At 34.4% G+C, this 26,570-nt stretch overlaps 1 protein-coding gene across 2 annotated transcripts in view; it reads right to left on the bottom strand.

Moving 5' to 3' along the window:
- Nucleotides 1-26,570, bottom strand: part of LOC138707952 (membrane-associated tyrosine- and threonine-specific cdc2-inhibitory kinase-like) — a 196,892-nt gene that overhangs the window by 126,854 nt on the left and 43,468 nt on the right. Inside the window, exons 3-5 of one of the 2 annotated variants that reach the window (XM_069838022.1) lie at nt 21,980-22,163; nt 17,909-18,110; nt 5,109-5,249 (exon numbers count right to left, since the gene is read on the bottom strand). In XM_069838022.1, the coding sequence (XP_069694123.1) occupies nt 5,109-5,249; nt 17,909-18,110; nt 21,980-22,163 (527 nt within the window). The remainder of the gene's footprint in view (nt 1-5,108; nt 5,250-17,908; nt 18,111-21,979; nt 22,164-26,570) is intronic. The other variant, XM_069838024.1, reaches the window with a different exon arrangement.

The following is a 26,570-nucleotide window of genomic DNA, read 5'->3' as shown; positions in this document are numbered from 1 at the left end:
ATATCTTCCAAATAAGCTATTCCATGTTTTCAGTCATTTTAAATTTTTTAAATTATCGTTTATTTAATGATGCTCGCAACAACTGCTGAGGTTATATCAGCATCGCCGGTGTGCCGGAATTTTGTCCTGCAGGAGTCCTTTTACATGCCAGTAAATCTACTTACATGAGTCTGTCACATTTAAGCACACTTAAATGCCATCAACTGGGCCGGGATCGAACCCGCAACCTTGAGCACAGAAGGCCAGCACTATACTGACTACACTACCGAGGCCGACTTCAGTCACTGTTAAATTGTTATCTATAGAATAAATTATAAAATGATAGCATCTAGACATGACATTTTCTGATAGTGAAGATGGATATTATGTTACTGCATAACGTATTTTTGAGAACACAGAAACAAAAGGAAATAAGGCACTGACCTGATCTGGAGAATTTCTGGTAAGATTCAGACTAAAAGGACACTGCTATAAGTGTGCTGGAATTAATCAATGATAATTGGGAACATGTGACACAGTATAAATAGTTCACATTATCGTAATTGTATAGATACTGAAAATTTAAAATAAGTAAATAAATAAATTGGAAGAAAATTCATAAGGTCATGAATTGGGGTCACCTTCGGGAAGGTGGTGTACTTCAGAAATGAACAACTCTATTCGGAAGCCCATAGATTAATGGAAATTGTACAGTACCAGTAGTCTAGAGTTTTGGTTAAAGAAATATTATAATATCAATATTATGTTCTGCATTTCTGAAGGTAATATCTGAGCATTAAATAACCTATATGGACTCCTCAGCTCTTACCTTTCGATTAGAAGTTATGACTTTAGTTCTTTTTTCTAGAACATTCTTATATTCTCTCACAAAGTAAACTAGCTTACATGTACCTTGTACAGTATATTACAGTACTGATTTCTAATTCGTTTAGATTTCTTTAATAAAAACTCCGCAGACAAAAAAGTGATCAAGATTATGTTACAAATATTAATTTCAACAATTACTGGTATTGTGAATGCACTTCATAAACAGAACAGTTGGCCTCGGTAGCATAGTCGGTATAGCACTGGCCTTCTGTGCTCGAGGTTGCAGGTTCGATCCCAGCCCAGGTCGATGGCATTTAAGTGTGTTTAAATGCGACAGACTGATGTCAGTAGATTTACTGACATGTAAAAGAACTCCTGTGGGATAAAATTCTGGCACACCGGTGACGCTAATATAACCTCTGCAGTTGCAAGTGTCGTTAAATAAACCATATTTTTTTTAAACACAACACCACCTACAAATACTGCCAACATTTGTTCCATTCCTGTTAACTATGGAATAGATAACCCTGGAATAAATGAACGTCACACAACAGGGTACTCCATTTATTCTCTAGTTGGACTAGCCCACCAATAGCTATTCCGAGATATATTTTCCATGATCGTACAACTGGGCCTAAAAAACACACACTATCTCTTCATTAAAACTGACATGGGCAAAAAGTAACTATTAAATGTCTTTCTTAATCCAGACATATACAACTCAAAACCGTTTTTAATTAATTAATTAATATTTCCAGTAAGGTAAAAAATTTTGCTTTAGACTGAGATAGAAAATTGTGGTAAAATAACATGACTTCATCTAAAATGTTTTAAGTTTTGTTATAGCAAAAAAGTTGATTAGGCTCCTGGAAGGTACATTCATGAAAGTGCAAAGATCAAGAAGTAATACTTGAATTAAAAGTTAAGATCTGCATGCCATATCAGAGAAAGAAAAAGGGGGGGGGGGAGGATGTTGTGCTAAGTGATGGTTTTATATTACTACAGAGTGGGGTACCTGAAGATAGCAGATCAAAAGAAGAACATTTATTAAATAATATAAAGCAATATCTGAAAGAATCTTATTATATGAATCTTATTAGTTTCTACTAATTTTATTTTAAATGTTTCAGTGTTCATGCATCAGAAGAAAATAAAACAGCCTATGAGAAAAATACATTTTATGAAACTTTGCAAAGGAAATTGCAATTGATACTCCATAATCAACCAATCAGGAGATTAGGAGATCTGAATGCATGTGTTGGAAATGATATCAACACTGGTGTAAAGTATAGGTTTAATGAAGAAATTTGAAGAGTCCACTGCAAGAATGATGGATGTCACTTGGAACACATTTTTCAGGAGGAGCAATTGAAAGTTTGAAATACTTAGCGCTCAAAGCTAAACTGTGATTTTCCGATTATTACTGGACAATGACTATCAGTGTTAATGCCATATAACTCTCTATGTACATTCTATATGTCTTAAGCTATGCATTGACAGTCTTGGTTAATTTTCGACAAGAAAATGACATCCATCATTCTTGCAGTGGACTCTTCATTTACAATAATAACGGAGAATTAGTTATTCATTTCTGTACTGATAATGACCAAAGGATATTACATTTTTGAACACGACATGAAGTACAAATACACATGGCAGAGTAGAGGTTATCAGTCCATTATGAACTACGTTATATCTGAGAGATCTATTCAGCAATCCTAAATCATGAATTTGAGAACACTAAACTCTAACATTGGCAGGGACAATAGTTTGGTACAACGTCTGCATATCCAAATGAAGGGAATGTGAAGAAATAAGCATGTGATGAAATTAAATAACGTGCTCCTCTTGATGATAATACAGTAGTATAAAACACCTTTATGAAAAAAAAAAAAGAATAAAAAAATTACCAGCAAAGAAATAAATGGACATCTCGCTATAAATGAATACTAAATGGAATAAAAACATAATATACTAAATGCAGCAGAAGCACTGGGACTAAGAATAGTGAACATAATACATACAAGTAGAAACCGAACTCCATGATTGCATTGGGACTAAGGCCAGTATTACACTATCAAAGCTTTTCGATCAAATTTCTTTGATTGATACAAGAACTTGGACGAAAATCATCTTGGACCATTCTTTGACGACTTTCTGCGTGTCATTACATTTGATCAAAATTACAATGACACTGACTTGAAAATGGCAGATGAATCTCAACTCTCACAGGGGCAAATTTATGACACAACAATTTATAGTTAGATTAGAGAAATGACACTTACCAGTGTGACCAGCACATGTCTTCTTTCAAAGACAATAATAATAATAATAATAATAATAATAATAATAATAATAATAATAATGTGATGGCCACGTGAGGTTCGATCTCATGACCGACAGAGAAAGGGCTAAGTCGGCCGTGATGGGCAGGTTGCGCGCGCATCTGCTTCCTGGGGCATGTGCTGTGGGGAGAAAGGGGAAAGAGCGACCGCGGCAGAGAAGTGGAAATATCCAGATTATTCGAGAGTGGAATCTTTCGCGAACTCTCCAGAAACTATAGTTTGGTTATAAAAGAGTAGACGCAAGTGAAAGTCAGTCAGTCAGTAAGCCGTGTTGTTACAGGCAGATTTGGACAGTAAGCGAGTTAGTCTTGTGTAGCAGTGAAGCCAGCTTCGAGACCAGAGCGCGACTTGAGTTGTGTCCGTAACTGTGGAGCCTGAAGCCCGGAGTTCGAGTGCAGTGGACCGCAGTTGGGGGACCTGAGTTCGAAGTGCAGCGGATCGTCTCTGAAGGTCTGGGGTTCGAGATTCTGTGAACGCGAGTGACTGAGCTAGAAGAACTAGCCAAGACAAACGAGCTGTGAACTGAGAACTGACAGTTCTGTGTTGTAAATAGTGCTTTGTGAATATTAGTTAAGATTAACAGTTCATTGTTGTTCGTAATAGTCCAAGTAAATTGTCATTGTCGTCTGTGGAGTGCACTAATGAATACTGTGTTACTGTGTGGAGAGCAAATCCTATTGTTGAGATAATAAAATTACATTGTTGTTCAGTATAAAAATTTACAATAATAATAATAATAATAATAATAATAATAATAATAATAAAAATTCATTTCAGCCATACAATACGCAATGTCAAGTTTGCATACACAAAAGAAAGTCATATAATTAGGCTATATGATCAATTAAATAAGAGAACAATCCATATATTCAGGCAGGTTGTAAAATAGGTTATTACATAATGACGACCTAACATACAATTTTAAACTACTTCCATTTAGTTTCTTAATTTGATTTGGCAATTTGTTAAAAAGTGTAATACTAAATCAGGTGACTGCATTCAACATTCTCAACTAAATACTGGAATGTGTGAAAGTCCATTGTTAGATACCTTGAATATGACTCAATTCTTGCGTAACTTAAGGGTGTAAACAACAAACAAAACAAGAGAACAAAATTTCTTTTTCTCAATTCAAATCATATAGGCCTACTTCCACTCCGAATTTCAACATACAGCCTGTTTTGACAACCTATAAAAATTACAAAAATGGCTCTTACATTTGTTGTATACCCTCTTCAATTGTATCTGCAATTCCCATAGATCTAACTCTGCCCCGCAACCCATTTCCTAACTCAACATTTTGTTTTTTTTTTTCTTGTGTGTTTTATAGCTTTTATTAATAAAACCAATATTAATATCGCGCCCGCACTTGCAATAATGGCATCAGTTTGCTTGAAATCCATATTTGTTTCCGCAGCATTCTAGTATACGGAAAACTGGATTTGCTCAAACATCTTTGATGTAGTGTAATAGCATATCTTTGATTCTAACATTGCTTCAAAATCTTGTTCAGTTTCTTTGGTTAAAATTTGATAGTGTAATATCAGCCTAAGGATAGTGAACACAACACATACAAGTAGAAACCGAACTCTAAGGTTGCATTGGGACAAAGAATAGTGAACAGAACACACACAAGTAGAAATCAAACTCCATGGTTACGTAAAGAGGTGGAAGAATTTTGCTATCCACAATTCAAAGAGAAGCATATTTAAAATCAAAATTAGTAAACACTCAATAAGAATATAATAGATATAAACAAGTCAAGGATAAAATTAATAGCAGAAAAAAGGAAACAAGATTGCTAACAAGTTTCCACTACTAATAACCTACAAAAAGATTTTTATGGATCACAGAAACATATATGAAAAATGATCCGTAACCAGAGGAATGAAGTTGAAGATTATTTTATAAACATAAAAAATAGAAGAAGACACGTGGATCAAATACTTCACCAACCTTTACACAATGATTCTGGAGGAATTGCATGATATGGAAGAAGCAGAGCTGACTGATCACAGAACTGATTGATGAGACCAAGGATATGATAAAGAAACTGGAAAACAGGAAGTTGCCAGGGATAGATATCATAACGATATGCTGAAACATGGAAGAAGTAAATTAATCATAAAGGAAGTTAAATTAATACAACAGACTATTTATAATATAACCATACCCAATGAATGGAAAGCCCACACCTGTGGAGTAATGGTTAGCACATCTGGCCGCGAAACCAGGTGGCCCGGGTTCGATTCCCGGTCGGGGCAAGTTACCTGGTTGAGGTTTTTTCCGGAGTTTTCCCTCAACCCATTACGAGCAAATGCTGGGTAACTATCGGTGCTGGACCCCAGACTCATTTCACCGGCATTATCACCTTCATCTCATTCAGATGCCAAATAACCTAAGTTGTTGATAAAGCATCGTAAAATAGCCTTCTAAAAAAATGAATGGAAAACCAGCATTTTAATACCAGATTTAGAAAAGGATAAAAATAATCTCGAGAAAACTACAGAAAAATAAACCTCCTCAGTACCCTTTTCAAACAACAACTAAAGTAATTCATAATAAATTGAAAGACAAAATTTAATTAAACAACGATCAACAAGGATTATGAGCAGAATGATCATTCACTGATATGACTGTTACTGTCAAATCACAGAGAAGGCACTAGAATATAATAAACCAGCATTTTTATGTTCTATTAATTTAGAGAAAGCATTTCATAATTTACAATTATACACAGTTTTACAAATCACAGAATACCATAATGTATCAAATGGGACTCATCTCACTTATTAGTGAAAAAAACAAACAATTTTACAAAAAATTAAGGTTGATGGAAAGCTAAGAGATGATATAGGAATTGGAAAGGGAGCATGCCAAGGAGATTCGTTGTTAAGCCCACCATTCTTCAATAATATAATGAATGAATTTATTGAACAAAAATAAAATGACGATATAAAATGGATACAAAAGAAATCAATGTAATATGTTACGCATATGACACAGTTCTAATTTAAGACAGTGACAATGATCTACAGAAATTACTATATCATTTCGCAATAAGTTCTGCAAAATGTGGAATGAAAATGTCCACAAACAAAACAGTCATTTACAATAAGTAACATATTTACAGTGGAAATTAGTATTCCACAATACCATAACTGAACAAGTTATGAGCTGAAATAACAATCATGGAGACAAAGCAAAATGAAATAAAATATCAAGTAAAGAAGGCAGAGTATCTGGATACTTAAACGATGTAATATGGAGGAAAAAAAAAATATCTACACCAAGAACCTGAAGTAAGGATACATAAAAGAATAAAAGGTCCATATTAACATATATAACAGAAACGAGACAAGATATCTCGAACACAAGTAACTAATGGAAACAACTGAAATTAGAACTTTAAAGAAAATAGTGGCCTTAACAAAGCCAAAAGTTGGAACATCAGACAATAATGTCAAATACAGGAGAAAGAGAAATGCATCACAAGAAGAAGGTAGGAATGAAATCCGCATATATCATGAATGGACCCTGAGAGAATTGTAAGAGTGGCAAGAGAAAACTAGCCTATCATAAACAGGAACTGCAGAAGACCTCAAATGAGGTAGAGACAGAGATTTTCATAAGACATAAGCTAGTAGCATAACAATAGCAGAAGAAAAAGAAGAGTTGACAAAACAATGAATACTGTGAATTACGAGAAAATGATAGTTTAGAGATTCAAAGTTGCCAAGAAAATTTGGACAGCTGCTGACACTGAGAAAAAGTCATGTAATTTGTGTTATAAAATGTACAAAATGTAGGGAATTAAGTTCTATGCAGTAAGTATGGGAGAAGTGTGACACGTGAACATCTGGGACAAGTGTAATCTCTGTATCATGAGTTGTTATTGTTGGTTAGTCAACTGTCCGAAGAAAGGTCTGAACCTCGACCTCACAAGTGACACCAACAAGGCATAACTTATAAGGCAACTAGACCAGGAGATAATGGGGTAGGGTGGCCAATTCCTTTCCCCCTCCTCTGCAGACATCACATCAGACTTCAGATGTTTAAAAACAATTGTTCTTCATATGTCACATATCGTCAAGTGAGATGTACTGCCTGATAATAGATATAGCCTACATATCAGCCAGAATCTCAGATGTAACATCATGAGTAGTGTCATTCATTTAAAAAAGAGAGAGAGAGAGAGAAAGGACACGTTATTTGTACTTTCCATTAATAGTTCTTAGCGTTTAGATTGTGTTAATGATATTTCAGTTTGCTGTAACCTTTTACAACTTAAGCTATGGTTCCGCTATGGTGATCATAACCGAGCAAACAATGCCATCTAATTACCTCTAGGTTTAAATATACGGAGCTGGTTTCTTTACAACATTCAGCACAGGCTGCAGCAATTTGCATTGGCATTCATTGCTCTGGAGCAGTGGCGGCTCGTGGGTATTGAATTAAGGGGGGCTGCATACAAAAATAAACCAAGCAACTTACTTTATTTAAAGATTAGTTCCAAGCGCCTTGTCTTGTAGGTTGCAAACTTTTGAATCGTCTTATTAAAATCCGATATGTCGTTTAACATAATCTTTACAATGGAAAACATAGCTAATGCGGTCAGTCTCTCTTCTCTCATCGTATTTCTAAGATAGGACTTTACTCTCTTCAAACACGAAAATCAACGTTCTGGTTCGGAATTTTTCATTGGTATAGGCCTAGTGATAGCTATGCGTAGTAGTTTCACAACTTCTGAAAATGAGGCCTGCAAGTTCTCAGATAGAAGAAACTGCAAAAGCTTGACTGCGTCACTGATATTTCTGAATTCTTGTCTCTGATACAACAGTGAGTTCCGTTTTTAGTTTGTCTTTATCGAGCATTTCAGGAAATGAACTTTTGTAGCATTCAAATTTTTCTTGACACAGAAGAGAAGATAATATCAGATGATCTATGATCTGGAATCGGGTGTTAGCTTGTGTAATAATGAGGTCACACACTTCCTTGGCTGCCACAACCCTTGTCTGAACCCCTTCGACCTTACAATGCTTTTTAGGGTTTTCATTTTCACAGATCTCGCTACTCAACTATGCACTGTTCCGTATTGTCTGTATGGCATTTACAAAGCTTGATATGCAGAGTCGGCCTCGGTAGCACAGTCGGTTGCGGGTTCGATCTCAGCCGAGGTCGATGGCATTTAAGTGTGTTTAAATGAGACAGGCTCATGTCAGTAGATTCTTACTGACACTTAAAAGAATCCTGCGGGACAAAATTCCGCCACACCGGCGACGCTGATATAACCTCTGCAGTTGCGAGTGTTGTTAAATAAACCATAATTTAATTTTTTGTATGCAGATTTGAACCTTAGAAATATCTAACTGGCGATGTTGTAGTTGGTTGTATAATATATCTACATGATACATCAATAAATGAAAAAAAAAAAAAAAAAAAAAAAAAAAACAGCCAGAAATTGAATTCAGGATCTTCAAGAGTATGCACCAGGGTGCTTGCCTCATTTATTGTGGTGTTAGATATTTCAGATTCCATTATGGTTTGAAAACATTCTAGCAATGGCTCCTTCTCATGAACAACATTTACTGTTCTTATTTTTTTGATATTCATCACTTTCTTTTGCTTACATATATTTGATATAATTTCCTTGTATTTCTTATATTATTCTTTCTTGTATTATTTTGATACTAGCTGTACCCGTGCACTCTGCTGCACCCGTTAGAAATAAATATAAAGTAATTACATAATTAAAATAGGACATTTGATCCAGGGAACATTCGTGTTTGATAGAAGGATAAATCGTTTAATATGTTACTTAATTTAAATTACATTTAAATAATTAAAATGTGATCATTTTGGTTCAGAGAGCACTCATTTGGTGCAATGACAATTCCTTTAATATGTTTCTTAATTTTTATTACATGCAACCATAGTTTAATGAACATTGACATCATTTAGATTTAATGTGTATACTTTATTTTATTTGCTATATGTTTCCATTGAATTATGGTAATAACTTAATTTTAACCATTGTTTTCTACGTATTCAGTAAATGGTGCTTGGCTCACTATGGTTTTGAACTCTTCAAATAACTTAAACAACTTAAATTATATTATATTATATTATATTATATTATATTATATTATATTATATTATATTATATTATATTATATTATATTATATTATATTATATTATATTATATTATATTATATTATATTATATTATATTATATTATATTATATTATATTATATTATATTATATTATATTATATTATATTATATTATATTATATTATATTATATTATATTATATTACATTATATTATATTATATTATATTATATTATATTATATTATATTATATTATATAAAAATTGTGTTGATAACGGATGTACTCCGATAAGTAAGTTTTTAATTTGTTATGGGAGCTCTTGAATCTCAGGAGGAACAACTTTTACAACAGTGCAACATAATCTCCTTGGCTCATTACCCAATGTTTTTGCATTGCATTTAATGCATACATATTTTATGTATTTTAATACGATTCAATTGAGCATAGTTAAAAATTTGGATTATAAAATAATGGAATGCTAAGCTAACATACTATTACTGCGTACTAAATCAATACACTTTCGTTGTTCGTTAATTCTCTGAGATTAAAATGAATGTGTTCATAAACATTATTTTAAGAAATACAAGAAACGAATATACAGAATAGCCTATCAAGTTTTCTGTGCATAAGAAGCTATTTTAATCTTACCTGTCCTCAATTCACTCAGAAGTTACTATAATAACATTATAGCATTATGTCCATCTAGAGAAACTACACTTTCCAATGGTGAAATAATAATTAATTATACAAATCGGTTAATTTAGCTTCCGATATTACTTCATACAAACACAGAAACATTCTCTGTAGGCTATCTTTCATAACTTTCGATTGTTGTTGTCCAAGGCCCCTTATAGACGAAGTCATTTGTTTTTTATTTCATTACACCGCATTAGATGGCCGTTATTTTAATTTTAAAACTCATTTATCTCATTAAATATCAGTCCTATCAAAATTTTTCAAAGAATAAAACTGATCGGAAATGATTTTTAAAGAAACTTTTGTTATATAACATTTTTCACAAAAATCTATAATAAGCGAAATATTTCGATTTATTTAATTCAGGCCCCCTTATAACCCCCGTTTTAAATAATGTATTTTGAATACCATATAGCCTAAAATCTAAGTTACAACGAACTTAATTTATATTCCAATTTTCATCGAAATCCGTTTTGCCATTATCGCGTGAAAAGGTAACAAACATCCAGACAGACAGATATACAAACAAAAATTTCAAAAAAGCTATTTTCGATTTCAGGGTGGTTAGGACCAATTAGTTTTGGAAAATCGAAAATTACCAGAAAAATTTCGGCTACAGATTTATTACTAGTATAGATTCATCACTTTACTTTTGCTTACATATATTTGATTATATAAATTAAACAATTAAATAATTATTTTAGTGTAGGCTTAAACTTGTAATATTACTTTTTCATTATTCGATGTAAGTGCCACTCCCAGCTACAAGCTTTTTGCTTCATCGGGAGTGCGAACCAAAAGTGTACCATTATTATGATCGTTCAAATAAATTATTAATATTAATTGTTATTATTTAAAACTACATCTTGTTGCCCCAGCTGATGGAATTGTCTTTCAAACACATTAATTTAATATAGACTGTGTGGAGATCGAGAGAAGAAAGCAGGGATAATGGATACATTAGCAAAAAATATGCGAGCTTTGTAGGCTAGTTTGTTTAGCGGCTCTTTCCATTACGAGATTCAACTGATGGGCACTTAATTTCACATTTCTCCTGAATTGCTAAGGTACTGAACTGAATAGACTGTAAATATTGTACAGAATTAAACACTGTCGCACTTGTTATACTCACAACGTTAAAGAAAGTGTATTTAAAACTGCACGCTACTGACAAACTGCTGCAAATTTTGCAGCGCCTGGAAACTCTGGATTCTTGGCAAGGGGCTAGCAGGGGGAGAGGTAAAATTAACGCGCAAAGCTTCCAAGACGAGACTGGCAGCTCCAGGGGAGGAAGTGGCTTCACCCTATAATCCTTGTTTCTGGCTTCGCTCTGGCAGCACCAGGGGAGGAAGTGACTTCACTAACGATTGCATGCTTGTCAGTGAGAGAGATTTTTTTTTTTTTTAAATTCGAGCCGCTAAATAGAGACTGTATAATAAATGTATTTCATGACAAAAAACGAGACAAGAGCCACAAATGTCTGGGGGTGCTGCAGCTCCACAGCCCTTGTTCGAAAGCCGCCCCTGCTCTGGAGTGACTTGGCTTCAAATTAACAGTGATGATCAGCGTTCATTTAGAAAATAAATAAATGATGGTAACACAGTATGGCTGCAAAACATCGTGTATTTTTCAATTTCTCAGAAATAAACAAAGAATCTTCAATCATGTTTATAATCATCCTCCCCTGTACGATATGAGTTTCAAGAAATACAGAGATACTGATAAAGAGAAATGTTGTGGAAAGAACATGTAAATAAAATTGGTAAATCATCTATATTTCAAGATAGACTAAATATATGTATATTCCAATACATTAGAGAAACAATATTAAAACATTACGGTACTTTTTTTTAAAGAACAGTGTTTACAAAAATGCTGAATTTAGTGTTATTGGAGCATATACGTACATATAAGGTGTCATGGTGATAACTTCCCTGAAATTCCAGCCTTTAATTACGATGATTAATGTAATAAATTATTTGAGATTATTGTAAAATCCTAATGAAGTGTATCTACGAACTAGTTTCAAGTTGAATAGCTTGGACAATAGGTTGAATATTATAACCACTATAATTTATAACAACAATGTAAATAATTGTTTTGACACAGATTGTTCATTCAGGAAATAATGTAAATGTAAGTATCTGCTTAGTGACATAAGTACAACAATGTATCTCATTGATTCTCTGGTAGAAAAATAAGCCCTAAACTTGTTTTCAACACTAAATGAGTCAGCAGAATTATTGCTTCCAAAGTTAGTGCTATAGAAATTTCTCATCATATATACTTTCAAAGGTATACAGGACGATATTCGCTGTAAAGGAAACTGCTCAGCTGATGTTGAACACTGAGCGATCATTGTTGACTGCTAGTACTTTAAAGCTAAAATACTTTCTTTGGTTTCAATTTCCAGGGATTTATTTTGATTCTACTTCTGATTAATTACTTGAAACTACTTTTATGAAGACAAAATATAGTATAATAAAATTTCTGACATCAAAATATCGATTCTTCTCAACAAAAGTCAATAACAAAATCTTTACACACAGGATAAAGTTTTACATATTTGCAACTGATCTTTTTTAGAATCACAGAACATATTAATATAAAGTAGAAAATTATAATCTTTGATGCACGCCATGGTAATAGGGGCTTAAGTTACTTCTTTTTTACAATTTTTGGTTTCTGACAAGCTATTAACTACAAAACTCCAGCTTTCATTTGATATTACTGGCTTATATCTGGGCGGAATGCAAGATGTAACTATATACTGTATTTGTAAATTTTTATAAAATAAACATTTAGATTCTGGATAACTTTCGAAGTTTGTTTTGGCTCCCCTGAAAAATTGTGTGCATCAATCTTTTTTGGAATTTCTTCACATTTGATGCATACTTTTATTTTACTCAAACATGAACCACAGACAAACTTCTTACATTTTGAACACACTAGTTTTGTTTTATTTCTGTTGCACAACCCTATCTGACACTGCTTGTGGCTACCGCCAGGTAGAGGGTCAGGACAAATTTCTCTCTGAAAGATCGATGTGGGTTGTTACATTCTCTTGTTTCTGTAGGGACCTATCAGTTCTTTAGCAACCCTCATGATGTACGACCTTAGAGACATCATAGAGTCGGAAATTATTTAGTTTAGTGTATGAGCATTTATCATTGATAAATCTAGTATATTATAAAATACATGAACAGGCCAGCTCCAGCTCATTGCTCGCATGCTGTATTTTCTGCACATCTGATTGAAGACAACAAATTTTGTCTTATTGTAAAATGTAATGGTCTCAGGAGCTTGTTTATCCTGTGTTTCATTAATCGAAACATCAGTGTGCAGTAAACTGAGAATTAGTACATTTTTTGCTTTTTAGCTTGGAATGAAGTAAGAGTGGCGTCTCCTGCTTTATAAAGAAAAGTGCTATACAGAGGATCTCTGGAATTCTTTACAGAAGGTGGCACTTCCTTCCTAAATTTGTTCAGTGTGCCTACAATACTGGTAGCTCTTTTCTTCAATTCCAAGGCTAGGCTCAATTAAGTGAAAACATTTTCTGTTGTGACATTTCTCCCTTTATCGAGGAAAGGCTCAAGACTACATGCACACCGAGCATTCTGCCAGCTGGTCTTGCCTCATCTTTCCCTAGATAGGGGAAACCATTGAGGACGTATCTAACCTCCACATCAGTAGCAAGCCAGAATTTGATACCAAATTCATCTCGTTTGTTTCTCATATACTGTGTAAATGGACACCTGCACTTGGAAAGGAACAATTGTTCATCTATAGTTATATATTCTGAAGGTCAGTAGCAGGCAATACAGTTGTCAATAAATCTATTCCATATTTTAGAGGCCAAACAAAACTTGACATTTTGCTTTCAGTGAGTTCTCGTTGCCCTCAAATCAAACCTAAGAAATTTTGTAATTCCTAGAAACCTATTTTTTGACATAGTCTCTGTAAAAAATCTAGAACCTCACTCTCGACTCGAGAGGTCAACAGATTTGAGAGCTCTGGCACCATATACTTCTCAGCAGTACAAGACTGCAATGAATGCATCAAGTTCTTCCAGCTCAACAGTCCATGAGCCATTGCCAAGAACAATGCAAGCCTCTGTCTCAGTGAAATGTTTTATTAGGTGCCAAATAGACTCACTGACGAAAAGACGTCAAGCGCTTGCAGGATATTCCTTATCAATGCCTCTCTTTGCATAACCACTAGGACCCGATTGGGACATTCACAGGGTGGGCGGTTTGAACACCAGCACTACAGTGTCCAATTTCAGTAGAAATTCCATTGCCAATGGCAGCAGCTTTGATGCAGGTATCAGTAAGGCAACAATTCCAGCATGACTTCTCTTCCCACAGTTTCTTGGAGTCACTCTGTGATCTTAAAAATGAATGAGAGGATTTTACTTGCATATTCAATATTTATATATTCAGTGCGCCAAAAAAAATTAATCACATGAAATACAACTGTAGTTTTCTGTTCGTGTGTGCCTTTGCTGGTTTTCATTAATGTCTTTCTGCAGCTTATTCTGCTCACTGGCACTGTCTTCACTACTGCTGCCAGTTGAGTGATGTAGTATGAATTCGTCTGTAGTGAGTCTTCAATGACTCACATTCTGATTAAGACTGGCTGTTCATTCTCGGACTGCAAAATGTCGTCAAAACAACAAGTCACACTTTCAGAATCACTAAGTCAGCGAGACATGTTACAGTGCGTCCTTCACTGTTGATGGAGGAAAGATACAATCTGTCTTGACATGTCACGATGCGCAGTAGTGAACATGTTCAAACTGGTTTATGAGTCCGTTGGTCTAATAATGCCATGTAATGAATTGCAAGAATGGAGAAAAACGACGATGTCGAATAATGGTCATTTGACCACTTCTGGTAACAGTGGGTATACCTGGTAAGGTTTATTTTGTCTCAGTAGCAATAAAACCAAGTCCGTTCAAATAAGGGTGGAGATTATAGGAGGGTTGTAAATTTTCAGGATTCCTTTCAAAATCTTGTTATTGTACAGGCTGCCGGAACTCAGTTTCTTGAAAGACAAGCTGAGTGACAGAACTACACAATACAAAGAGAGATATTTTGTTATTTTATTTTGCGCTACAGAATGTATTAACTAGTCCCTTCTGACACTCGATGGATGGACGGCACCACTCCACTCCCCCATCACCATAACAACAAAGACGAGGTAAGACATATCTCCTTTCTCTCTCTTTTCACAGTGAGACAAGATACATCACACAGCCTTTAGGTAGAAGCTGCCTCAAGAAAGTGGAAAATGTAAAGAAAATGAAAATATGCGTAAAATATAATCTTAACTAAGATATTAATAGTCACAAATTTTCGAATGTGTACGAAACTAATGAACAACATTATGAGACGTTAAATATCGAAAATGGTCAATTGACCATCTCTGGTCGTCCTAGTGTTAAGAGAATAGTTCTTTAAAAAATTAAGAATAAATATAAAAATGGGGATTCCAAAACTTTGTCTGTAAAACACAGTAGCTCAGATTGCCTCAACTGTATACATTTGCACTAATGCTTTCTCAGAATCTGGAATGGTCAGGTGCACTGGTCATTTAACTTTGTTACAAACTGAAAGTAGGCTATTAGCGAGGGATTTGGGTCGGATGTCAGGTAATCAAAATAAAATTGTGTGTGCAACACAAAAATATTTTTCTAGGAAATCTTAAGCCACAAGGAAAAGCAGAGATTGTGGTAGAGACAAGTTGTATTTGTAAGCTATACAATGGGGTGGAAATGGCAAATTGACTTTCAAGGCTGCATTCTCCCACTTCAACTGACCAGTTAAATTGTGACATTTTTGTGAATTTAATGCACTAATAAATAGTATTATAAATTAAATATTTAATGACATATTATTTCCCCGATATTTACAGCACATGCATTATGTCCAGACACTCCCCCACTCTTCCTACAGAACTGCACACGAGATCAGATGAGTCTGCTTACGAATTATAGGAGAATGGGTTAGTTTTTGCCTTGTACTTGGTAGACACATGTCCGACCTTCCCTTCTACTCCTACCCCCTGCACAGAAACGCTGTTCCCGACTGCACATCGCGAATGTCTTGCCAAAATGCATGAGCTGCACTACATTTTTATGTACATATTCTGCACTTTCATATTACATAAAAATCCGGGGCCTAATAATCACCATAGTGGAATCATAGCTTTACTGTTGTTCTGACTGATGTACTAAGAATCTTGTTTGCACTTCTATTTTTTTCTTTCTGTGGAGGGCCTGAAGGATTGCACTACAGCCTGAGGCTTATTGTGCTGATCTACTTATTATGGAATGAACATTGAAGTCATTAGGACCACAATTCTGTGAGTACGTGATTCACTAATTGGTGCCATTTTATCGATTTGGCTACACGGCATCCAGGTCTGACAGGAGTCTCCCTGATGATATTCCGCAGCCTCCTCAGATCAATGGCATCTGTTCGCAAATTGCGTACTACGTCCAGCTGCATCCTGTATTGACCTGAAGATCATGCAGCACAGCAGATACCGTGACCCATCATGGTACCATCTGTCCAAGGGAGCTACAAGCCTAGTAGATACCTGGGCTGTCTAGTCCACTGTAAACACCCCTTCACCTCTCTGGGATCTATGCAGCTCTACCAGACAGAGGATACCTGTAGGCGAATCACAGCACCATGCTTACTGAATCTCCTGGTCAAACTAAAACTATTGAAGTTGAAAGATGACTCTGAAAGTAATGAACGTGAAATGAATCTAAGGTCCAAAACCGAAATTTACCCACCAATTCTACTTCAAGTGGCTGAGGGGGAAAAACTTCGAAAAAAATTCCAATTAGAATTTGAACATGGGCCCACTAATTTCATGGTTAGACATGCTGACCATTACCAAGTGGTGGACTTTGTGTGCATTTACGTTTTCGTTTTAAACTTCAGTAATAGTATTTCTAACTTACTTCATCTGACTCCACATCTGTTGAGTAACGGTTAGCATGTCTAGCCACGAAACCAGGTGGCCCGGGTTTGATTCCCAGTCGGGGCAAATTACCTGGCTGAGGTTTTTTCCGGGGTTTTCCCTCAACCCAATGTGAGCCAGTGCTGGATAACTTTCGGTGTTGGACCCCAGAATCATTTCACCAGTACTATCACCTTCATCTCATTCAGACGTTATATAACCTAAGCTGTTGATAAAGCATCCTAAAATAAAAAAAAAAAATTCATCTGACCGAATGAATATAGATGTTTCAATACCTAAATGAACCATTTTAAATTTTAGACTTCATTGTTTTTGACATAAAGCACCACTGTTAACTTGTTATTTTGTAAAAAGCAGCAACAAAATTAATAAATTAAGTTTATTTTTTAAATTATATGATTTCCTCTTGGAACAAGTTTGTATATCCAAAATGCCTTTGGGTAATTTAATTCAAAAAGAGGATAAATGAATATACAGATTGTAATTGATCACCATATACTTACTCCAAACACTACGAATGTGTTGATAAAATTTTTCCTTAATGGTTGGGAATGTGTGACATACAGTGTGTTTTAAATAATACATTTATCAAGCAAAATCCATTTACATTTTCGTAATTTAACAATATCACAAAATAACTTCTTCAAAATTTTGTAACTTCTACCTATATTTAGTTTATGCAATTACCCCCACTGAATTCAACAATGCAATTTTTGGTTTACATTAAATAATATTTTAGGCTTGCAATGACTATGATATATTCTATGAAGGCCATAATAATTATTCCATCACACGAACAAATTAACACTTATGATGTGGTGTCATTAATGACACTGCAAACTAATGAGTTAAGCAAGATATTTTACTCGAAGATTTAGTCCTAGAAGTTTTGCTAAGTGTTAGTTTGATACGACAGAGTGAGAAGAAATGAAGAGATACTATAACCACACCAGAGCAATATCAAGAAGAATATCCCACAGCATGGTTTGTGAGAGTTCATGATGCACTAAAGTGTACTCTTCCAAGCTTGTCTTGCATAATTCCAACTGAATATACAGATAGTCATCCTCTTCCCATGCTCTAATGAACTGAACACAATTTTTGTGTTTTGGCATCAGCTCATGCTTTCTAACTTCTTCAAGTTTCAGCTTTCTGTAATTATAAACATTACATTAATGACAGCATTATAAAGCTATTACTGCAATTGCTCAATAACTCATTGCCAAACAATGTACTAACTTTGGAAAAGTGAAATACATGATTTTGTTTCTATTAAAAAATGCATTACTGGGTATATTTCAGAGTTCAGTTTGTATTCTATGCAATACAGGGCAACAATATGGATTTTCCACATATTATTAGCTGTCCTGCCCTAACAAAATCAACAGAAGTGGATAGGTAACAGGTCACAGAAAAAATTATTACTGCATCCAGTTATTAGCCAATTTGAGTTTTTAATTCATTTTACAGCATTTAAGACAATCTTTATTTTTTTTTCATATTTATTTTATTTCTTGTCATTGTTGTGACTAATATGAATTCAAGACTCCTACATTAAATAGACAATAAATATAGAGCTTCAAATTTAAGATATCTTCGAATTAATTTTCATGATACAAGGTTTTATGTGTAGTAGGCTATACAGGTGTGACATGATTTTAAGTCAAGATATTGTATTTTAAGAATTCTACAGAAAGAAATTAACACTATTTGTGTTTCAGCATTTGTTTGTTACCGGAAGACAATGAAGTATGCTTTAATTATAAAATTCTCGGATGAGATGGAAAAGAATGTAATTTCAAATAATTTTGCTCACATAGTTGAATACTGTAATGTTTTTTCACCTTACAGTTTTCCCCAAACCTCAGAAAAATCCCAACCAGGTAACCAACATAAGCAGGAATTGAACTCATTCCCAAGTGCAGCTGTGGATAGGCAGGCAAACTTCCTGCCTGAGCTGCACCACCGGCCAACTGTAATGTACGTTAGTTGCAAATGGTCGCAGAATTAAGCATTCATCTATTTTCCTTCTGGCTATGTTTGTGTTTCCAGCTTGGTTCTTCGGAAAGGTTTGCACTGGAGAAGATGATCCCTAATAATTCTAGATCCTAACATCTTGCATGGCACATATTCTGGAGAGTTGTAGATATCAATTCTATTAAGTTCGCTGCAAGACAGTCATGACCAGTGGCTAGTCGAGATAAGGTAACTGCACTGCTCCTTGGAAAATATGAGATGTAAGTCTTACCTTCTAGGAATAATTGTTGAAAGACTTTTGTTGGAATTCTTGTATCCATTTTGATAGTTATATTTTATGTTCAATTTGAATGTGTGGAATGAAAAAATGTTCTCCTTGTTCCATTTTATGTTGGTCACCTTTTGTTAAGAAGTCAGCATTTTCGTTGTTTTCAATTCCACAATGGGACAGAAGTTAATTAAATTATATACCTTTTCTGATACTCTAATGTAGATTTCACGCAATTTTTGTCGAAGATACGTCACAATTAACGTAACTGCCATTACATACAGGATCTATGTTGGAAATAAATATTAAGTTGAAATAAGTAACAGATTACTGAAGTCTAACTTGTTTGCAAGTGTATCTGAAACAATGCTGATGGATCTGAAAACTGTAATACTCAATAATTTCCTTTATGGACTGAAAAAGAGGACACCCAATGGACTTTCACTGTGAGGTATATTCGTAGTAAAGCAATGAGTGCAAGTTGTGTATTAAGAAGCAGAAAATCTTCTCAGTATTACCCGTCCAAGGCGAGTGAGGAGATGAGCGTGCCATTTGTTTTATTTATGAGTGATACTGTTCTACAGGCAGTACAGTCAGACTATAGAGGCAACTGAAGCATCAGATACTAACGCAACGTCATATAATGTGACCACGTGACATATTTATCTAAATTTCATTGCATCATTTTTGCTCGGACATAAGAAGAAAATCTTGTATCATTACATAAATAAATACAATGATGAAAGTTAATAATTATTAGTGATATACTTATTTACACATAATTTTAGTTACTTGTTATAAATAATATATTTCACTAAACACAATAATATATCATGTTCTGCCGATGCATTTATAATCGTAGCACAAAAACAGTGTAATGATCATTATCAATATTATACAGTAATTACACTTTGAACATAATTAACTGCAATGATGTTTATGTTTTTATATAGGTACCGGTACAATAGTTTCTGTCATACCCAGAACAAAGAGAAAATGAAAATTTTATTGCAGTAGTAAAAAATAACCCATATGGAACCAATTGTATGTAGTAACTAATAACAGTCACTGAAATCATGATTTTAATTTGAGTCTACGTAATCTGTAGAGTGAGTTAATTTGCCTATTTTATATTAAAAATAGAAATACTTACAGAAAATACTCCTATTAAAACCATTTACCTACCTTTATTGCTTTTGTATAAGAAGATCCATTTTCTTTCTTCTATAGAACATCTTAACAACATTTTCAGTAACTCATTAATGCTATTCTTTCATATTCTAGAATGTAACAACAGTGGAAATATAAATCTTACAACAGCATTGGCACCTGTTAGTTTAAATACAGACGCATAAAAATCTTAAGAGGTCAACATAATATCTCTCCAGTACATCATATAGTGATGGTCAGGCTTCGCATTTTTGTCACACTGAATTTATCGAGGAATATAGCCTTGTACAGAGGGAGCTCAAATGTCTGTCACTCACTGCATAAGTGGCAGTACAGTAGACCTATGGTGAATGTAAAATATAATGGAGCAAATCATGAAAACACTGCAACTTAATTTTTATGATTTGCACAATCGAAACATTTTGAACAAATATTTTTGCCACGTCATTGATTACAATTGAATTTCTAATTAATCTGATAATAAAAATATAACAGAAGTTTTATACATATAGGCCTAAACAAGCAATAATTTACACATATTTATTGAAATAACTACTACAATACAAAAAATATACATTCTAAGAATATGTTAACATTCCTTACACAAAAATAATCATTTCCAAATTCTAAAATAAACAACTGCAGTGCAGATATTGGTAGCGGCATTTGTCTCCTGGTGCACCACCTCTGTGACTGAATGTGATCACATGAACTCGACATACAAACAATATGTAACAACATGTGCTTCTACATAACCCAAGTCAGAACTCATACAGGTCTTGTACCCTGCTTGTGCCATTGACTGACGTCATTAATGTACCAGGAGAAACTACTCTATCCAATGTGACAAACATGTGAAGTCTGATGATGGTATTAAGGGCATATGTCGACATAAACCATTAACATCGGCAAAATGTTAGAAAATAAGACTTAAGGAAAAATGATCATTTTACTGTATTATGACTTGCATTTCACCCAGACACAAGTCCATAATACCAAATGAAAACTTAAGTTTTTCTTTTTAATAGGTTTTCAGAAACTAAAAATTATAGAAAAAAAAAAGTGACTTGAGATCCATTGACCATGCTCCGAAAAATTATGAAAATAAAAAAAATATTTTATTTTAGGTAGGCTTATACGATAATCTTTAGACCTCCTGCAGCTCTGTGAAAAATGTAATCAGGGACCTAGTTTTTTTGCTGGTTATAGTAGAGACTACAAGACAACTTTTGCACACCCTTACATTTTGAATTTTGGAATTTTTTTCGATACGCCCTAGTGTACAGTCGGACTGAGAGGGAACACGAATGTACTCACAGCCACAGCAGGTAAACAATTTAGTTTGCAGAAATGTCAGGTCCTCACTCGCCTTGGATGGGTAATATTGCTGTAGCTAAGAAGAGTAGATCTTTTGCAACATTAATTTATCTATAAATCATAATGTTGTCTAAGAGATTACAACTGTGTTGCTCTTCTTCAAAACTCACTTTCTCCAAAATTTTCGAATATGAATTATACCTCCCATTATATATATATATATATATATATATATATATATAACTTTACCAATTAATCCTTGTAATCAGAACCAGTATTTTTAAATTACCTGTCAAATTCATTACGAAAAGGTTCCTTCGACCTCTTCACTGCATAATAGCGTCCTGTTGTTTTGCATCTCACTCTGAATACTTCTCCAAATGATCCTTCACCAATAGGACGCACATCATCGAAATTCTGTCTGAAATATGTTGGATATTGCCTGTTCTTGGGAAGCTTGTATAGACATGGCGCTATATTCAGAATTAAGGATTTACACAGAAATAAAAATGGCAGCATAATCTGTTCACACTTACAGAATTGAAATCTACTACATCAACAGCATCAGTCATACACTCTCTTTTTTTCCAAATTATGGTATAGGTATTCTAGTTTATGTGAATGGCAAGTCCTCACTAGACTGTATTAGTTGTGCTGCTTTTATAATATTCAGTTTTCATTGAACATATCAGGCAATGAACCTCAATTCCATAGCTTGTCTTTTCCCATGTGAAGTATCTTGTATACTTTGCTCCATTCGCATCTGTGGCTCAAGTGCTAGCATGCTGGTCTTCCATCCAGGTGGCTCGGATTCAATTCCCAGCCATGTCGTGATGGAATTTGTGGTGGACAAAGCAAACATTCCCCCTCATTTCGCATGTCATCTCCAATAGTAAAAATAGGCTGGAATGAAGTCTCTGTTGCTGATATAGGAAGGACTTGGAGCTCTGGGCCACTGGGGCTTATCAGAGACTGAGGCAGAGTGGACCACCTGTCAGCGTCACATTCATGAATGCCACGCAGGCCATCTTGGACAATCATCGCACATATATTGCGCACAAAGGCCCAAATCATGCCTAAGTGTATGGACTCGTCCCAGATTCAGCCCTCGTAAAGGCAAGCCAAGTCAATACCGTGCTCCCTTATTGCATCATATAGCATTACATGCATTGCTGCAAGGTGAGGAAAACATCTTCCAGATTTTCCTTACTGAGTTCACTGTGCCTGGATAGCTTTGAAAAAACCTATATCCAAAACATTAAAGCTAGGGATGTTGAATGCCTATGGTTTAAAAACAATATTCCATCCACATATTCTGGCTGCAATCAATTAATGATGATGATCAGGACAACTGGGTTTCAAATTGTCCTGTTGAATTACAATTGTTTTCTTCAACTCATATTTGCTGCCCCACTTTGCTCCTTGTTGGAACTAACAGCAGCACAACACAATCCTTGATTGTACTGAAACTTACCATGGTGCCAAATTTGCAAAATAGTTAAAAATGATACCTAAAAAAAAAAACTGCAGCATCCTTAATAACACCCTTCTGTATGTTACCGCATTTCTTGAACCGAAGCAGAAACTGCAGAATGGCATTACAGCATTCAGCTCTCAAATGTTATGTCTTCGACTTTCTATTCCTGTTTGACTCGGTTGGACCTTTGGATTTCTATTCCCATTTCACTGGGTTGATAGACCCTGAGTCTCTTACTGGAACCCAACTGCAAGTGGCCATTTGATTCCACTTCACAATAAGTTCTGTGTATATTGTGCTTTGTCATCCCATAATGTGATGTTAACAGTCACGTTCACATGGTAGATGTCCAGTTCAATACTGTCCATATTACCTAACTGCAACATCATTGTCCATTCATGTGCTATAATCCTACATTTTGTACTCATTTCTATACTATATTTTGGAACAGATAATCATACAAAAATATTCTAATGCTTTACCAAGTTAATATTATAGAGGATAAATACAATTAACAATGGAAATTGATCAGTGAAATAGGATTTTTTACTACAGAGGAACTGTGCTGAATGAAGCATAACAAATATTTTCACTGATGTAAAATCTATTCTTGAAACAAGTTAAACTTGTACCTCTCCTACACCTACAAGTACAAACAAGGCATTTTAGTTGCACCTTTTAAATCAGTTACTTAACGATGCAACAACTGTGAGGTTATTTAGTGTTAGTGAAATTCTGTAGCTCCAATGCAAAGCCTGAAATGTTTCTTTTAAATTTGATAACAACAATCTCTTCTGTTTCTGTACTTTGTGGCCATCTTATTTTACAGAAACGAAGTTTTTCTTTCCACCATGACGCAGCTTACATCATCATTAGTGTAATGGTCAAGTACTTTTTTCACTATGAATCTGTCTAAAGTTTTTCCACTTCTAGATTTTGGAGTTGAGAGAATTCCCCTCTCTGCAGCTAAGTTTTTGCAACACTGATCATATGATCAGATGCACCAAAGTGTTCCCTAATTTTACTGTATGGCCAGTCCTCAAATATGGTTAAAATCTGAATTTTAAGTTTTCTGTCAATAGTGTTCCTGAAACACTCTGCTAGCTTATTAATTATGTCACTGCTACTCTTCTCATCTAGTGTTGTTTCTACTTCCTTTTTCTCAACGCGAAAAATCTGTTCCTTACGTGTGTTTTATTTTCTGATATTTCTGTTGGGGATACTTCTGTGATAATTTCTTCTTCTTAATTGATGTTTCCCCCATTGAGACCAAACTTTCATTCGCCTTATCAATGTCCATCACTAACACCTCTGAATTACTTGACACACTACATTTATCAGTTTCCGAATTGCCTGTCGTTTCTTGTTCAATGTTCTGGACACTAGAACCGGCTAACATATCAATACTGCTGGTTTGAACGGCACTTGATTCACCAACATCTGACATTAACGAAATTTTCTTACGACAATTTTCATAAATCCTAAGATTGTATGACAACTTAATGTGTTGCATGTTCAATTTTTTAAGCATGCTGATAGTCACGCACCTTAATTTCCCTTTCTTAAACCTATGACTGTGGTTGCTTATTTTGAAAGAATTAAAACTCTGATAATGTCTATGTTGTGTTACATTACTCATTGTGATTAGGCTACACACTAATTGCATCAACTAAAAAACAATAACAGAAACTACGCCATAAACACTCACAGTAACACTACAATACTGTGTTATTAATGCCCAAACGTTTGAAAATCTAGGAACAAACTGAAGAGAATTCATTCTGCCTTGGACCTCGTTTAAGTATTATATATCCCAGCTAAGCTTCTTCAGATGTAAACAAAGAGGACTGGCAGTCGCCAGTGTGATGATAATAGACAAAGGCAGCAATTGACAGTTTATCGCAGGCCAGGCTTTAGCCAGCAGTTTGACAGTTTATCGCAGGCCAGGCTTTAGCCAGCAGTTTGACAGTGTGCTGCTGCAAGGGATTAAGATTAGTGCAACAGAGCTCTGCGGGCGTATTTATTTAGTATTTTTTTACTCTGTCATATATTGCTTTCCCACTATGAAATTTGGCATACTTACGGATAATTAAATGGAGAACATGGTGATAACTTAAAAATGGTATTCTAAGTTTCTGAACATTATGAACATCAAGATTTATATAATAATTATTGGCATAAAGTACTGTGAATACATAAAAATGGAAAGTGAATATACACAGGCTAAAAGCCATACATTTAACCTTCCAAATGAGACTAACCTCGATTTCATATGATACAAGTAATGGAAGAAACGAACATTTATATATGTCAATGTGTGCAATTTTTCAATAATTTTGCTGTATAAATTTCAAAATAATCAGAATTGGAGCCAACAAAAGAATATGGATCTCTTATTTTTACCCTTAGAAAGCATAAGAAATTTCAAACAATTCTAAAAAAATATGAGGCCAAAAATGAGTCTGATCTAATATGGAATGACTCATATGTATAGGAGACTACAGGTTTCCAAGAATCACAACAAACTGGAAGGAATTCGCCATAAAATATAGTAAGTAGATAGAAATGAATTTCTGAGTTATGAGTTGTGTACGTAAAGTAGGCAATTATGTTCAACACCAATAGGTAGCTGACTTGGACATACAACAGAAATATGAGTCACATAATATAACTAAAAAATATAAAGATCAACTTTTAAGAAATAAACAAATATGTGTCTTCAGGAGAATTGATAAACTACAAACTGCTTTTAGAACTGTGGAAGTTGTTAAAACAAAAAATAAAAAGGGAAAGTCAGTCTGGAGAAAAAGACGAAATGTATATATTTTCATTCATTTAAACCCAACAACAAAAAAATTGAAGGCATCAACAAAACCAGTAAGATTTTTCTACCATTCCTGTATTATATAACATAGGTTTATCCTGGATATGGCAAAAAAGGTTTGGCTCAGTGATGAATATTCAGAGCATGCTACACATGCACTGCATGCCCCGTTAGTTTTAAAACACACTCACTATAATTCGAATTATTATAACTGCTATTATTATTATTATTATTATTATTATTATTATTATTATTACTATTATTATTATTATTATTACTATTATTATTTTATTTGTCTTTATTTTTCTTGTTTTATATTCTGAGCAAATGTTAAATAATGCTGTATTCAGTTTCAATCTAACCAGGTTAGACTATATGCAATTATATGCACTGTATTCAGTGTTCGACAAAAATGCATTGTGAAGCCTCAGGGTGTATTACTGTTCACAGGTCTCATAAAAACACCAAGCAGGTGTGTTAGGGTAAAATACCAGTCAGTTCGGGTGCCATAAAAGCAGAGTGTAACTATGTATGCTCTATAGCAGTGGTGGACTGGCGCACAATTTTCTGCCTGCTTCA

The sequence above is a fragment of the Periplaneta americana genome, chromosome 10 (assembly GCF_040183065.1).
Source record: "Periplaneta americana isolate PAMFEO1 chromosome 10, P.americana_PAMFEO1_priV1, whole genome shotgun sequence".
Taxonomy (NCBI): Eukaryota; Metazoa; Arthropoda; class Insecta; order Blattodea; family Blattidae; genus Periplaneta; species Periplaneta americana.
This window is presented reverse-complemented; position numbering and strand designations above follow the sequence as displayed.